General features: G+C 54.8%; 4 protein-coding genes across 4 annotated transcripts; 1 reads left to right on the top strand and 3 right to left on the bottom strand.

Moving 5' to 3' along the window:
• Nucleotides 1-749: 749 nt before the first annotated feature.
• Nucleotides 750-3,949, bottom strand: CCMA1212_008997 (Vacuolar protein-sorting protein BRO1; the record flags this gene model as incomplete). Its single annotated transcript, XM_073706099.1, has 4 exons — nt 750-1,868; nt 1,925-3,076; nt 3,165-3,594; nt 3,672-3,949. The coding sequence occupies 4 exons, from the start codon at nt 3,947-3,949 to the stop codon at nt 750-752; spliced, it is 2,979 nt and encodes a 992-aa protein (XP_073555457.1).
• Nucleotides 3,950-6,050: 2,101 nt separating this feature from the next.
• On the bottom strand, nt 6,051-8,650 carry CCMA1212_008996 (Phospholipase D1; the record flags this gene model as incomplete). Its single annotated transcript, XM_073706098.1, has 2 exons — nt 6,051-6,265; nt 6,325-8,650. The coding sequence occupies 2 exons, from the start codon at nt 8,648-8,650 to the stop codon at nt 6,051-6,053; spliced, it is 2,541 nt and encodes an 846-aa protein (XP_073555456.1).
• A 1,701-nt stretch (nt 8,651-10,351) lies between these two features.
• CCMA1212_008995 (Pleckstrin-like protein) lies at nt 10,352-11,199 on the top strand (the record flags this gene model as incomplete). Its single annotated transcript, XM_073706097.1, has 4 exons — nt 10,352-10,513; nt 10,596-10,654; nt 10,724-10,842; nt 10,908-11,199. Exons 1-4 carry the CDS (start codon nt 10,366-10,368, stop codon nt 11,197-11,199), a joined length of 618 nt encoding a protein of 205 aa, XP_073555459.1. The 5' UTR covers nt 10,352-10,365.
• Nucleotides 11,200-13,269: 2,070 nt separating this feature from the next.
• Nucleotides 13,270-14,442, bottom strand: CCMA1212_008994 (Putative alpha/beta hydrolase R526; the record flags this gene model as incomplete). Its single annotated transcript, XM_073706096.1, has 1 exon — nt 13,270-14,442. The coding sequence occupies one exon, from the start codon at nt 14,440-14,442 to the stop codon at nt 13,270-13,272; it is 1,173 nt and encodes a 390-aa protein (XP_073555458.1).
• Between the last annotated feature and the right edge of the window lie 1,877 nt (nt 14,443-16,319).

The following is a 16,319-nucleotide window of genomic DNA, read 5'->3' as shown; positions in this document are numbered from 1 at the left end:
ACAAAATGCGCTACACATTCGCCCCATTTTGATAACCTGGAACCCGTCGAATTAGAGCTCCCCCAACGGCTCTTGGTATTCCGGGGAACCGAGATCCTGCGGGGAGGGCAAGGAAATGGCTTGCTAATCCGTGCTAATAAAGAGCTTCTCCTCTCGTGCCTTTCGACCAAGTCCAAGTAACTCCACACTACAGGTCCATTCTCCAATTCAATCATGTCCCCCGAGTCATGGAAAGCCGATCTCGTTCATGGGAGAGGGGGGGGACTTCATTAGGGGAAACTTTGGCCGCAATACTCGAGTACATACAAGTAACATATCGTTGTCATTGTTTCTTTGTCAGGTACGTGACCAATTGCTTGAATCAACGCCAAGATACGCTGCATTTGTATGCTCGTACAACGATCGAGTAGACGCACTCGGCATATCCATATGCCGTCGTCTTATCAGATCCATCAAAGGTACTCACGGCAATCCATGCAACCATACTTCCTCATCCAGACAAAGAGGACAGACACCATCATTGCCTTTGGTATACATACTGCTATCCCCGTGTCCCTCTCTTTCACGCCTCTTCTCCAAATCATTTCCAACCTCTCGCCATCACCTGCAATAGCCTGCTAAAGAGGCCGCCGCTCCAGCGTGCCAACTGTATTTCCTTTCATCCCCCCTTTTCTGTAAAATGAGGTCGGGTATTCGTGTCATCATCCAAACTGTCACTACCTAATCAATAAACAAGGCACTTCTTCTCTTCATTTCCACGCATTCAGCCCAGCCCATGGATCGTGCGTCTGCTGCGTCTGAGCTGACCGAGGCTGCGCGCTCGATGGGTGGCTGACCGCAGGATCAAAGTCCTGCTGCCCAAAGTGGATAGTCTGCTGAGGCCCCAGCGGAGGAGGGCCCGGAGGAGGCGGAGGAGGTACGAAGCCGGGTGGCACGTATCCTCCAGGAGCGTGCTGCTGCTGCTGCTGCGTTTGCTGCTGCGGCTGAGGTAGAGACCCGTACATGGTATAGGGCTGATGTTGTCCAAATGATGTCTGTGTGGGTGGCGGCGACTGAGGGCCTCTCATGACGTTCATGCTGAAAGACGTCTGGTTCGGAGGTGGCGACGTCGGCCCGGGGTTTCTGCCGTACGTGCTCGGATTGTACACGGGTTGTGAAAAGGTGCTTTGCGGAGGGGGGCTGGCGTAGCCGGCAAAGCTCTGCTGGTTCGGCGGCGGCGACGTAGGCATCTGGAACTGCCCCTGATAGCCGTTGCTGCCGCTGCCCTGGCCGTATCGAGAGCCTTGGTTCTGCTGCTGCATCAGGGGCGCCGGTGTTGGTCTTCCCGACGGCGGTCTGGCGGGCGGTGCCGGCTGCGCGGGCTCCATCGACATGCGCTCCATCAGGCCTCTGAGCCGCTCCCTTTCCAGCTCTGCCTGCTGGCTCTTGTTGGATGCGCGCTCCTGTTCGATCTGGTTGAGCAGCTGGGCGCCCTCCGACCTCCGGTTGTTTACAAAAGTCTCCACGTTCTTCTCGAGGCTTTCCACCGTCTCCCTCATCTCCGAATACCAGTTCTTGGCGCTCTGCAAGCCTGCCTCCAGATCCAAGAACTCCTGGTAGGCGCGCTTGTACTTGCCAATGGCCGATAGCCTCTGGCGCTGGATGGACTCATACTTGCTCTGCTCCGCGCGCACGCGCTTGTCTTGCAGAAGAGTGTTGAAGGTCGCCGTGAGCTCCTTCATCAAGGCCGACTGTTTGTGGTTGGCCTGTAGCAAGCGATTCTGATGAGGCCGAAACTTTTCCAATTCCTGCTTGAAAAGTTGCTGCTCGTAGTTTGCTATTGTCTTTTTGTTGAGAATGAGGACCTGAGAAATGTCGTCGTTGTGGACCTAGATTTCCTGTTACTGTCGCCCTCTTCAACCTCACAAATCCCATAGGTTCTTACCTTCTCCTTGAGGTCCTTGAGCACCTGATTCCGCTCTCTCTTGATGAGGTTGAGCTTCTTGAGAATCTCCTCGACCTTTGCAATCTGCTCCACCACCGTGGGCCCGGACTCATCAAAGTCTGCATCGAGCAGATTGGGCTCGTTTCCAGACGGGCTGACGGCGTTGCTGCTTCGCCCCTTGGCCTGCGAAACCGCCCTTGAGAAGAGCTGGTCCACCTGTCCGTTTGCGACGGCGTTCCGCATCTCGTCGAACCAAGCCTCGTTCTGTCGCAGTTTCGCCGCCAGCTGGCCGTCGCTCCTGCTGGCCTCCTCCAGAGCTTCCCGGTAGTTGCGAATGTCTCCCCGCAAGGTCGTCGTGAGGCGCGCGCTGGGCTGCTGGCTCCACTCGTTTTCGTACTTGGATCGCATCTTTTCGCACACGCTCTCCTCCATGTCCAGCTGCTTGGACGCCTTGTCCAGAGTCGACACTATCGACTCCTTCTCGCTCCGCAAAAAGTCAAAGATGCTCACGGGGTTCTCGTGGTTGGCAACGTCCTCACACCATTGCCGGAAGTCCTCGTCGGGAAGAATGTCCTGGTCGAATCCGCCCTTCAGCACCTGCAACGCCCCTGGGAGCCGTAAGTAGTCCAGGCTGGCCGCCATCTCCCCGTTTGCCGTGTCCACCTTTTCCGTCTCGGCTCTGACAAGCTTGGCCTTTTCCTCGTCGTATAGACTGGCAGATTCGGTGACGGCCATGGGCACAATCTTGGAAAACAGATCGGGTCCGGTGATGCGCTGGATGTCTTGGCCGGCGTAGAGCTCGGACACGGGGATCGGCTTGGCGGCCGGGAGCTTGGCGATCTGGGGCAGGGTCGCCTCGGCGGGGACCGTCTGGTGGTAGATGTAGTCGTTGTCCTTGATAGCCTCTCGCAGCCGTTCCTGCACCGTCGAGCACTGTCGCTTCGTAATCTCCTGCAGATGCGTACTGCAGTCGGCACCGAGGTTGGCGTTGGACGGCAGGGTGCTGGGGAAGCTCTTCGCTAATCGGTCGGCATCCTTGGCGAGGGTGTCGGCCACCTGGAGCCGTGACAGGGCCACGCCATGCTGGCCCGCTTCGTCGTCTGCCGTTGCCTGGTAATACTGCGCCATGGAGTTGAGAAGACTGGCTTTGATCTGGCGTATGAAATGGGTACCAATCAGCAATCTCGCTACTGCAGATATCACAAAGACGGTGACTATTTTCCCAGACACTTAAGCTTACCTGGACCATTGTCAGCCAGACCTTTTCAAAGATGGCCTTTGTGACATTCTCCTGCACGCCCTCCACAGCCTGTCCATAAAGGTACCCAGACTGCGACGCCAGCTTGGCCAGCAACCCGGCCTTTTTCTGGTCCTTGACCTGCTTTTCCAGAAAGATCTCCTGTGCCTGGGCGAGCATGATGTGTATCAGCGTCTTGACAGTCTCTCGGCTGAGGTCGAACGAAGGAGCGTGCAAAAAGTTCTCGTTGATGTACGTGAACATGCCGGCCGAGGCCTGGAACGAGTGGTAGGCGACCTTGAGTGCGGAATCGTCCTCTCGGTTCTGGATAGCAGCATGGCCGGAAAGGACGGCGGAGATGTTGAAGATGACCGAGGCCTTTTCGAACGCAAGCGAGTACTGCGTGGTTGGCTTGTGGGTGAATGCGTCAAACCTAGCACACACAAGATGTCGTGGTCAGCATTCGCACCTCCTAAGCATTCACTACAACGACAAGAGGGCACACCGCACCATGTAAAGGGAATCTTGATGTGCTGCTCGTCGACCGGGAAGCGCAGGTCCAGCAGCTCCAGCTGCCCGTAGTAGCGGTAGAGCATGTCCCTCCCCGTGACGCTTTCCTTGCCGGCGCCGCGCATGTCCTGCCTCAGGCGGTTGAGCGTGGCGCACTCCTCGGCATAGCGCTCGGGGTCGTCGCCGTACGTGTCGCGGATGTAGGCCTTGAGCGGCGAGACCCAGTCGATCTCGTTGGTGGCCTTGGGCGGCGCGGCGATCATGGGAGACTGCGTCATCCTTTGTGCGACTTTGGCCGCGGGTATGCGGACCCGGGGATCTCGAGGGAGGGAGGGGGGACTGTCGTCCAGACGCAGAAGAGACGCAAGGACTCAATGGCCACGGTCGAGACGGGCCGGCAACGTGTCGCATGCGCGTCGCCTGCGCGGAGGGACAGACACAGGGGGACGCTCGCGGCTGTGCGGTGCGATGGCAAGCTGTGCGCGGTTGGAAGCTGGCGAGGGGAGCAGACGGGCGTGATGAGAGTGCGGAGAATGAAAGGCCCGTTTGGTGGGGATGATGATCGAGGTTGGTCGATGGAAAGAGCGAGAGGGTATTGACGGGAGAAACTGAAAGACGGAGCTCGAGAGGGAAACGAGGCGAAGCAAGGCTTGCTTGCGTATTGGCCTTGCGTGTGCTCGAGCTGTTTCTGTGTGGAGGTAACGCAAGTGAGGTTAGAGTAGAAGTATGTAGGCAGAGCAGAGGAGAGCTACGACTAGCTTGGTGACACCTCTTTTGTTTGGATCTGGTGGTCGAGGGGCCAAAAGGTGCTTTTTTGGCGTGTCAGAGCGGGGTCTTGGTTTGATGCTGTCACGGCCAGACAGGAAACGCAGCGATGCAAGTAACCGTACAGCTTGATTGATCAAATGTAAGAATATAGAGATTAAAGCGATTGAAGAAGAGACTTTCGAGATATCACAGCAAACAGCGCTTCCGAGAAGCAGCCCAGACAGAGGATTTGCCCGTCTGGTGCCTGGCACTTGGACTTGTCGTGGTAGTGCCATCCAGCGCAGGAATAGCCGCTGGCACGGGCAACCTGGAAGGTTTGGGCTCTCCTTGGGCGGGGACTGGCGCCTGTTAGGCACTACGAGTACTAGCAAAGGCGCTGCGGTTACTTGCTAAAGGCGTCAAGGCCGCTGTGGAGCTCCTAACTTACAGGGGGCCGCCGCTACAGAAGGTGAAGGGGGGGGGGGGGCTCTAGCGCGGTGTGACGGCGGGCCGTGATCATGCATTAGATGGTCATGTTGGAACTCGGAAAGTTGACTGAAGAGGATGTTCCATCAACGAAGCGGTGAATGTTTGCGACAAGTGTGAATGACGTCCAAATAAGTAGAGAGCTGGATCTGGCAATAGGGTATAGGTTTGAGTAGAGCTTGACGTGATGATGGGCGGTCAAGTGGTGGGCTTGACTGCTGCTGCTGCTGCTGCTGCTCTGTAATCACATGCAAACCTGAAGATAGAGGCATCAAGATGGACAGGGGAACCCAAATGGCTATTACTTACTCAATGGATATAGCCTCAATTGCCGTAGATAAAAGACACCCTATACTCGCTGACGTCCAGTGCTTCTCCCTATAACCATGTCAACGTCCCTCTCCCCAACACCAACTTAAGCATCTGCTACTCCCAACTCCCTCAACACCACACCAACCCAACTCTTCAACCCTCCCTTCAACCCAGTCAAGCCCGTCAAAACACTCACAAAGACGGCCAGAAAAGGCGGGGGTTGCTAGTTCCATCACCTTCACTCACTTCCTAGCACTTCCCATCATCACAATCACATACTCTAGCATCCCCTGCTGAACGGAGTACTTCGTACAAAGTAACCACCTCTCCTCCCCCCCTTTCATTGGCCACCACCACGGCGCTTCCGCCTCCCCAAGCGCAACCCGCTAACCAGCTAAGCATATCTCGCATCTTTCTTCTCTTTTGCTCTTCTCGTCTCCCGCCCAGTCAATCAATCATACCCATCAATCCATGGCCAGACAAGGTAGTGAGTGCATTGTCTCCAATCACCAAAGAACCGGTTCTTCACAGTTGATTGTTCTTGTGAACCCCTGCTTGGATGCGACCAAATATGCGGCCAGGATTCGGCAACCAGATAGACGCACGAAATCTCGAGCATTGGCCAATATGCGTCCGTGTGGGCTACACGCCACTCGTAGCCGCCGAGCTGCATCTTGCCTTTCAAACGCTGGACAGCCAATCCTCGTTGCAACTCAATTTTGCCATTCATTAAGGATATTACTGCTCTACCGAGCTCAACTAGAGAGTCCTTCCTCATTACCGCCCCGAAACTCTCAAATCAGGAAGAAGAGACCACAAACATTGAGGGTAGGATCAAGTGTACACACTCTCCGTCCACGAATTCACCTGCAGCCCCCATTCCGCCATCTCCGCATCCTTCAAAAAGTCCATTGGCATCCGCACCAGGTGCCCCTTGATCTGCGCGAGCTTCTTCTTCGCCTCGTCTGGCGGCATAAACTGGTCGAATATGTGGCCCGACTTGACGCCCCTAGGCGGCAGATAGCGGTCGTAATCGTCAAACGTTTTGACTATCCTCGCGTTAGCTTTTGCAAGTCCAAAGAGTCTCGCTGGTTTCAAAGTCACTTACTGTGATCATCTGGATCGGCGTGGAAGAGGTGCCGGAACAGCTCCGTGTTCTTGTCTGCTCGACTCGTCCACATATCCCACAACTCGTCGCCCAGCGGATCCTCCACAAGCTTCCAGCTCTCGTCATTGTCGTAGACATCATTGCTAGGCTCAACACTAGGCGGCAGAGCATTAATGTCGCCCTCGGCATCATTCTCCTGCGGCGGCAAAAGACCGAGATGCTCGCGCCAGAGGAAGCGCCGCAGAGTCATTGCGTGATAGCCCGCCTCAAACGGCTTCCCGTCCATCGTCGTCTGGACCAAGTTGGCGTCTTCCATGACCATGCTCAGCTCGCTGTCGTGGTTGCCCTGCTGGCTGCGATCGTTGAGGTTGCTGGAGCCGCAAATGACCACTCGGTCGTCGGCAATGAGCACCTTGGCGTGCACATAGAGCTCCTCCTGAATCCAGTTCTTGATCTCAGACTCCGGGTCCGCCCACGGCTCGTCCTCCAGAGGACTCTGGCCAGCCATGGCGTGGTGCGCGACTGAGGGCGAAGTCTGAACCTCTTCTTTAGGCTTGGCCTTTTCAAAAGCTTCCTTTGCTTGCACAGCCTCGTTGCGCGCCTTTTCCTGCTCGTGTGCCTTGCCCATGTGGAGGTCTCTCTCCTTTTCTACCGGGTCAGCCGTCCCGTGGATTCCCTCACCCATAATGTCCTCGGCCAAGACACGCTGAACTTGCTGGTAACCGATGCCCGTCTTCTTCTCGGCTTCATCAATGGCCGGCGTCTTGTTTAGGCGGTCGTACGATCTCAAGTTGAAGAAGAAGATGTGCTTGGTGGGGTCGACTCCCTGCGCCTTGACCTGCTCGAAGATGGAATGCTCGCCGCGACATATTGATTTGTACTGGTAGTCCATGATGGCCCTTGTGCCGGAAGCGGCCTTGTCTCGAAGGTCACCTGCGAACCCTGGGACAGCAGGGATAATGATAATGACCCTGAATTTGCGGCCTTCCTTTCCGGCCCGGACCACGGCCTCGACAATCGCTTCGCCGATGGTATTGTGTATCGGTGATTGGTGTTCGCCTGTGGCGGTGATGAAGAACTGGTTCTCGATGTAGACGTAGTGCTGCGCTTTAGAGATGACCTCTGAGTATGCGTTTTGGATGGAGCGCTCGGTCAGGATCCCGCTGGACCAGTCGGCGCTGGATCTCACAACCTGAGCATGGACGGTGCCTCGACCGAGCAGATTCTTGGTGCTTAGGGGAGTCAGGGGGTGTTTGATGTAGTCGCCCATGGGGTACTTTGGCCGCTGCACTCCGATCAAATCCTCGTCCTCGCCTTCACGGCCCTCGAGAATGATCCAATCGAATCTCTGGTCGCGCTTGTACTTGTCCCGCTTGACAAAGTTCCACCGCAGAACAAAGTGCTCCGCAATGTCATGCACACAGGGGCCGATGACGCCCATGGAGACGTCGTGCCAGGGCATCCGCCCGTAGTCGGCCTTGCTGAGCTCGTTGTCCTGCCAGTCCTGCACCTTTTTGAAGTCCATGACTCGATTGTTGTTGAAGTCCTGGCCCGGCCAGACCTCTGCGTGTGGCTCGTCTGGATGGATATCGGACAGCGGATGGCAACGAGTATCCCAGCGGCCGAAGCAGAGATCGAGACCGCCGATGAAGGCCAGGGCATAGTCGATGACGATGAACTTTTCGTGGTGGGCCCAGTACATGGTCATGTCCGCCGCGTTCTCGAACACGTTGTGATCCGGATGCCGCATGATCTGGATGTTGTTGTAGCCGGGGGATCCTTCTGGGCAAAGGGCCTGCAGGGCGTGTTTTGTGTGTTCCGAGTTGCAAGTGAGGGCCGCCTCCACCTCCTTGTAGACAATGACAAAGATCTTGACTCCCTGTTCCGCTTTTCGCTTCAGAATCTGGTCGAGCCGGTACTCCTGCTTCTGCTGAGGAGGCCGCCTCATGAAGAGTTCCGGCGAGAGCCACCAGTCTGCAATGTAGATGGTCTCCTTGGCCTCCTCCAAGGCGACAGACACGGCCCAGAAATAATCCCGCCCATCAACATACCACTTGACGAGGTTGCCCTCGCGCTCTGGGAAGTACGACTTGAAGCGATGAGACGCGCAAATCTGAGTCCGCTTCCTGTCGCATTGACGCTCGTGCTCCTCGTCGTGGCGATGCTCTCTGTTGAACAGGTTGCCGAACTTTCCCATCTGGTGCTTCTTGTGTGACACTGCTGCCTTCGCGTCGTAGAGCTTGGACTCGTGGAGCTTGCCTCTCAAGCTGTCCATGATGCTGTGGAAGCCGTGGCTCCCACCCTGCGCCGGCTTAGGGGCAGCCATGTTGAGCGACTGCTATTCTGTTTGTTTGGATATGAATATCTACTGATTCAAGAGGCGGCGATGTGGGAACAGAGATGACAGGTAAGGGAAGAAGCCGGTCTGTGAGCGGATGCGAAGAGTAACGAGGGATCAAGACGACGAAGCGTCCAGCTACCACAATCAATATATATATATATATATATATGCGAGATCCGGTCTTGCATGCTACCACGCCAAGACGAGGCCGTCAGGGAAGAGGAAGCGGGAAGCGGGGCTGAAGCTCAGCAGACTTTCACAAGATGAGAGCATGACGAAGGATCGACCCGAACGGAACTAGCTGAGCCAGCCCTGCCCGTCACCGAGTGGCAGCGCTGTCCACGGAAGGAGATGGATGGCGGCGCCACAGGGCTGGGCAATCGAATGACAGCAGCGCGTCTGTCTGGCTCGGGTCGCGGGGGGACAATCTGGCTCCAGCTGCTAACGCAGAGGCCAATGCATTCTGCTGGGCGGCAACTTCACATGATCTCGGGGGGGGGGGGGGGGGACCGCTGATTTTCAAGTTTTTTGGTGTGTGCTGTTGTTGTTTGTTTCACATGGTCGGGGTTCATTGCTGTGTTATTGTGGCACCAGCTCGCGTTCTTGCAGGCTTGATGGCCGATTGAGTGGAGGGGCGGCTTGGTCTGTACAAGGTTGACGTCATTTGATTCAAGGGGTCAGGAGAGGTTACCTAAAAGAAAAAGAAGAGGTTGATGTGGGCGATGAGCAGAATGACGTAGCCATAGAAATGGCGAGCTTTGTCTGTTGTGAGAGCTGATGGCTGAAACTCATTGATTCTGAAGTTGCACTGTAGATAACAATACGTTGGCAAGTTGTGGACAAGATATCTAGAGGTTGATGTGTAGTTTGGCGATCAGTCTTGGATGCTAAAATCGAGATCCGCCTCTAGTCCCTTGCGAACTGAGCAAGACGCCGCGACTGAAAAGCACCGGCGGGTACTTGGTTGAAGGACCGGTTTGGTGTTTGAGTCAGGATCTGCCGTTCATCCTCATTTTGAAGCGCTCAAGATCAGACAGAGCCCCGACTGTGGGCGGACTGACCTTCAGGGGCAGAGTCAGTGAGACTGACGCGTAACGATCTTTAGGTAAGCATCCGAGCAATTCGCTTTCCATGTGGACAATGGAAGCTAAGCCAATGCCATGCCTGAGAAATGCGGGGGGCGTGCATATGCAGGCCTGAAGCACCCCCGCCATTGCTTACATAAACATGCTAGTTACAGGTCTGCTCTCTGTCTGTACCTGGATTGATGAATCTCTGTGATGCCCCCTCTGTATCTCGTCCCATCTCCGTCCTCAGCGCCTCTGATACTCCAATGATTGCTCTTCACCAGTCTTCCTCCAACAAATAGATTCTATATTTATTCTTCTTCTTCGTATTATAGATTGGCAACCCCATAATGCACACCCTTGCCCCTTTCTCGCATCCTCACTGCACCTCATCCCTCCTGAGACAATCCTGGCCAATCAACCCCACCTGTGCCTCACTGCCCCACCAGCTCCCAAACAAGACAGACAGCATGTCGAGCATTCACCGACTCACCACCTGATACAAAGCACCAGCTTCCATCCTGCCTCTTCTCGACTTGCTCCCCCTTACAGCTCCCCTCATCAACTCAATCCATCTCCAACGCCTCCAGACCATCCATCTAGACGAAAACTCCCTCAGCACCAAACCCCATCATGTCTGCTCCCGTCATCCCCGCTGGCGGTACCATCGTCGACACCTTCAAGCAGTCCTTTGTCGACGTGCCCATTGATGCCGAAAATGGCAACGCCATTACCACCACCCCGTTCCTCGATGCCGCCGAGTCCCTGACCACCATGTTTGGTAAGCCATCACCCCCATTTGCATGGACTTGAAGCCTTCAATTCGTCCGCGGAAGCTTCGTGGCTAACCTCGGGCTTGGCAGATGTCCTGGGCTCCGTCGCCTTCTCCCCCGTCAAGAGCGACATGCTCGGCAACGTCAAGGTGGCTATCCATTAGAAGCAATTGATCAATAAAACGAGCAGAAGCTAATCGTTCGATTCCGTTATCTAGAAACTCCGTGACCGCCAGGCCGCCGCCCTCGCCGAGTCCGAGAACATCCAGGACCTCTGCCGCAACGAGCTCAAGACCAAGAAACACACTGCCACCGAGGGCCTCCTGTGGCTCGTCCGGTGCGTAATATCGCCTCTCGGCGCTCCGTGTTAGAGAATGCGGTTTGCTAACAGCGTCCGACCAGTGGCCTCGAGTTCACCTGCCTCGCCCTCAGCGCCAACGTGGCCAAGCCCACCGAGGAGCTCGCCGACTCCTTCCGAACCGCCTACAGCTCGACCCTCAAGCCTCACCACAGCTTCCTCATCAAGCCCGTCTTCAGCGCCGCCATGAGCGCCTGCCCCTACCGCAACGACTTCTACAGCAAGCTGGGTTCCGACCAGGACAAGGTCGCCTCCGAGCTGAGGGTCTACCTGGCCTCTCTGGAGAAGATTGTCGGCATTCTCAAGGGCTTCCTCGACAAGGAGGGTAAGTGGTAAATGCATCGACTGGCATTAGAGTGGCCTGTCTGCGCGCTCTGGTATATATTGGTATTTACGAGGAGCGACTCGAGGCGAGTATATCTGTTGTTATGATTAGCCCGTCGAATATACTAGCGTCTTGAAGAATTGGGCTGCATAGCCTTGATGTGTGTGACAGACACGATGCAAGTTGCCTCTGAAGTCGTGTTACCCTCGAGAATTGCCTTGCACTGTACCAAGTCCAGGGCCAAAGTGACGCAACCATACTACCTATCTCCCACCCCAGGGCCAGCACATATTTTGCCGGCTTTGGGTTTGGCTGTAGAACCCAATCGCAACGGTACCTCGATGCAGCTCTCCTGTTGTCAGGAAGCCATTGTTCACGTCTGGACCAGAGCCTGGGGTTCAGTCATATGCTGTCAAGTTGTTCTCAACCAAGACATTGACAAGCTTCTCTTTTTCGAGAGATTTGGTACTACTTGATTGCTTTGAAGGAGAAAGTGTCGAAGTGCTTCTGTTAGAGCGAACGATTGATGTGGCTATTGCAAAAGCAAGTCAAGTCAGATAGCGCATCGAAACATCTGTTGCAGACATGAGCATGACATTGCACAGCTCTTCGTACTGAATTAACCATGCTATGCAAGAAGCAATACTTGCTCGCAGTCAATGAAGTAAATTCATTTTTTTTTTGTTTTTCTTTTCGAAAGCAAGGTCCCAACAATCTGGACCACATAAAATGAGTGTCACTCCTGATTTGATGAGTTATCGTTTCTGGAATTACGTTCATCTCCACCATCCCTGAATATCCTCCAGGGTAACACTGCCTCAAAGCCATCTTCAGAGCAAAACTAAACAATTTAACGCTTAATCCCTTCACTCTCACCAAAAAAACAACAATTCTCAATATAGTACCCTTTATACCAACCTTCATGTATACCACTCCAGGTACATCGCGAGTTAGGCAAACATTCAAACTCAAAACACCACGAGATAAAAGTAGCCATCTCAAAAAACCACACCCCTCCTCCACCAATTCAACCTTTATACTACACCATCCAGAAGTCAGCACTCTATTTAACCCACTTTGACTCAACAACTTCCTATCAAGTTCCATCCCTCAATCTGCCTTGCCCGATTCTCCCTACAGAAACAATTGAGCAACGCAGGGCATCAAGCCACGCTCGTGTTCATTTCCCTTCCTCCCCTCATATCCAATAGCCTATCCGAACCTTCCGATCCTCCCGCAATAACCCCTACTAACCAACTCGAATCTCCACCCCCCCTTTTACTCTACTATATCTCACGAGACTTCTATCAATGTGCAGATTCTATATTCTGAGTACCTGGGAATTGTTGTAACCTACCTTGCTTGTAGCCTGTAATGTTCATTCCATCCTGTCATTAAAGTACCGCAGTACGCCGCCTCTTGGCGAATCTTGCCTAAGCCTCGTCATCTACCCTGTGCTCTTTAATCTTTCTTGCCGCGTGCTTCGAACCATGACAAGGCGGCCAAAAGCCACCCAGACTATGGCTTCCTTTCTCCCGTGAGACCAACGCCTCAAAGAGCAAGGCAAGTTGTGCTGGCGGACGTGTGTGACGCCACGGATGTGATTGCTAGATGAGGGTGTTGTGAAGATTTGAGAATCTTGGTGGGCTAGGAGGTAAGCAGGTGTTGAGTAAGATGAGCCAAAGATCATCATCTTACGTGCGCAAGCCGCAAAGCTTTTAAGATTCCAGTATAAGAGACATCGATCGACCCAAACGATTCTTCAGTTGATAGATAAAGTAACATTCATATATATCTTGGCAGTCAACCATTGGTTCACATCAAACAACGGCCCTCTGATTGCCGCCTCTATCCATACCCAACGCCAGCAATAACCATTCGCTAAATGCATTCCCCTGAACGTAATCATTACCCATAAACGCATGCCTGTCATGTCTTTGACTTGTCTACTAACTCTTGTCTACCCAGCACATCAGAATGGCCGAGATGAAGAGAGACGCGGGCGAATAAGATAAGGAAAAGAGGAGAACGGAACGCTACAAGATGCCAAGCAAAGAAAAAGCCAAACCGAAGAGAGAAGATCAAAACGGGCCAGCTGGTGTCGTTCTGAAGGACAAGAGGCTCGCCGACTTGGACCTAAGCGGCATGAGGCTTGGCCGAGGGATCTTCAGGCGCTTCGTCTTCATGGAACGCATCGACTCCCGATCCGTGTCGTGCTGCTGACCTAGCCAGTTGGCTATGGCCTGAGTCGCCTCTCCGTACTCGACCTCGACGCTCTCCTTTTGTACCATTGGCGGAGGGCAGTCCCATGCATGCTTCTCGTTGGCGACGATTCGAAGGTTATGCGCCTTGTCCATCTTCTTTAACCTATCTGCGAAACGAAGGCCCTCGGCGAGAAGCATATCATATTCGCAAAGGCAGAGATGGATGGGCGGTAGCTTCTCCAAGAGTTCATCAGGCATGAGACCCGGAGAGAGTCTGAGGTCGGCACGCAGGGGGCGAGGGATGGGAGGATAGACATATGAGGCATCGATGAGGTCCGTTAGTCCCTTGGAAAGCGTAAGGTCGGGACGGGAGCAGCTCAGCCTCTTGTCTTGCCTGCTGATGGTCCAATCCAAGCCGGGGTAGAAGAGCACGAGGCCCGTGATGCGTGGAGGGATAAAGGGGAGCGTGTAATTCCACCGCTCCGGTTCTTGCAGAACGATCCAGCTGGCGAGGGTCATGGTGCCACCCGCGGAGAAGCCTGAGAGGATGATGCGGTTGGGGTCGATGCCAAATTGTGCGGCGCGCTTCGCAATCTGGCAAACGGCGTCGACGCAGTCCTCAACGGCGGTTGGAAAGGGGTAAGTGGGAGCCAGGCGGTAGTTGACAGTGAAGACGACGGCATCGAGCGATGTCATGACGGCGCATGCCCATCGCGCGGTGTCGGTGCCCTGACCAAGGATCCATCCGCCTCCGTGGAGAGCGACGACGGCGGCACGAGGCCCGACGGACAGGCGCGGCGGCGTCCATACCTCGACCCTGATCTTCTTGGGTCCCTTGCATGCGGCGAGCGTCGCGTCGGCCCAAAACTCGGTGGAGGGCGTGGGAGCCGCAGGCTCGGTGCGGTTGGCGATGCTGAAGCCGAGACTGGAAGCATAGCGGATGGCCTGAGCACGCGCATTCAGGGACCAGCGCGAACTGTTCTCCAAGGGGTTGACATAGTCCTCGGGCTCCGGGACTGTCGGTTTTCTGATCGGCTCCGGAATGTCCATGGGAGAAGGCGCCTTGCCCACGAGTCTGTCTTGATCACGGGCAACTGAAGAGCGATTGAATTCGGCTGGTGCTGCGACGCTCCCAAGCCTACGGAGACGCTGGGCGAGCGCGGATTGGCTGCGCTGGGAACGAGACAGATGGGGTGAATGGAAGAGAGGGGCGTGGACTGAAGCGAGTGAGATGGACAAGAGGAGAGAATAGAAGGAGAGGAAAAGTCTGATCAGATGAGGGGTGGTGGCACGAGGGGACGGAAAAGGTACGGCTGAGATGAGGCGCAAAAAGGGGGGAGGATGCGGTACGGGGAGGGACTTGTAGATGTTGCGATGGATGGACTGATTGTACTGTCGAGACTGTGTCGTGCCACTTGTGAGTCGCCTTGCTACAGTCTGGATAACACGTCATGGGTACTGCCCGGTTGTAGATGGACCTGGGGCAATGCGGAGAATCTTTTCGCCCTGTTAATACGGGCCTGGTGGCTCCCGCCTAGGGCTTATTGGCCAGTCGCTAGCAGCGCGATGGTTGGGCTTATCTAGAAGATGGCGAGAGTGACATGCAATGAGAAGGAAGCAGAAGAAGAGGCTTGGAAGGGACAATTGAAAAAAAAAAAAAAAAAAAAAAAAAAAAAAAAAAACAAGCGCGGCGCCAAAGCAGCAACGGACCAGCGTTAGCAGCACGGGTTGATCCAATTGTCGTGGAGAGACGAGACGAGACAGGCAGAAGTGGGCTCGGCAGCCTCGGGCCTGGGGCGCTAGCTGGGAACCACGTGAATGGCCTCGCTTGATCTGATGGGGTCGGTTGGCAGAGTGAAATGGTGGCGGGTGTCTGAATGAAGAGGCGGTTTGGTTTGGGATAACGAAGAGTAATGGATTCAAAATGAGAAGATGCCATGGTCGCGTCTGACATGGCACGAGGCTAGATATGTTCCAGAAGACTGCAGTAGGCAAGGCGCAGCACCGTCGTCGACAATCAGGCACTGTACGCACACACAGAGGTCTCATCCTCTACCTCTACCATGGAATCAACTGCAGTCGATAAGCTTGCTGAACTGCTGCAGCATTCCTGGCAGGGCGAAAAACGGAGCAGCGACTCCGTAATTCGTGCAGGGTCCAGCTGCATGGAAGTCGTTGGAAACAGCCGCGAGCACAGGCCACTGATGACGTCGGCCGAGGTTTGGCGCAGCGATGCTTGGGGGACCTGGGCGTTCTTTGTATGTACACACTTCGAGTTTTGTTGCTTGCTCGCATGATTTGGCGGCCCTGGTCGGGACAAGCCGCGCGACCGATTTCGCGTCCGTGCCTCGATGCGGACGACTTTTCATCTCCGAGAGCACCTGACGTCATGGCAGAGATTGTTGAGATGTCAGTTGTTGCTTTGATGCTCTGATGCTCTGATGCTCGGGAGACTGAGTGGGTGAATGCCGCGACGGCGGACGGAACCCAAGAGTACTCCGAGTCTGCGATGTCCGATGTCCAGCATGTCCGACGTCGGCCGCAAATGGGAGCAGCGACAGCAGCAACAGCAGCAGCATCTATAGCGACCTAGACAGATGCTAGCAGCGCCCTGATCATGCATAGAACTTTGAGAGGACTTACCTGCTGCTGCTTTGCAGGTTCCAGTAGGGCAAAAGGGCGAGACGCCGGCAGATGGCTTGGCGCCCTGTTGCGGCTAGGTACTAACCTAAGTAGCTCCGTGATGTATACCTCAAGCCAGCATTCCAAGGTGGGTGTGCAAACTTGTCGCTTGTACTCTGTATGGATGCGAGCACTCAAGAACATGAGCCTGCAAAATCCCTGCAATTTCAGTGCAAGTCTCCCATCGAGTACCTTATTTGCCCGATTGCCAATAAGAACAAGGAAATTCCAAGCTTAAACAGCAT

The sequence above is a fragment of the Trichoderma ghanense genome (assembly GCF_004382785.1).
Source record: "Trichoderma ghanense strain CCMA-1212 chromosome Unknown scaffold_14, whole genome shotgun sequence".
In the NCBI taxonomy this organism is placed as follows: domain Eukaryota; kingdom Fungi; phylum Ascomycota; class Sordariomycetes; order Hypocreales; family Hypocreaceae; genus Trichoderma; species Trichoderma ghanense.
This window is presented reverse-complemented; position numbering and strand designations above follow the sequence as displayed.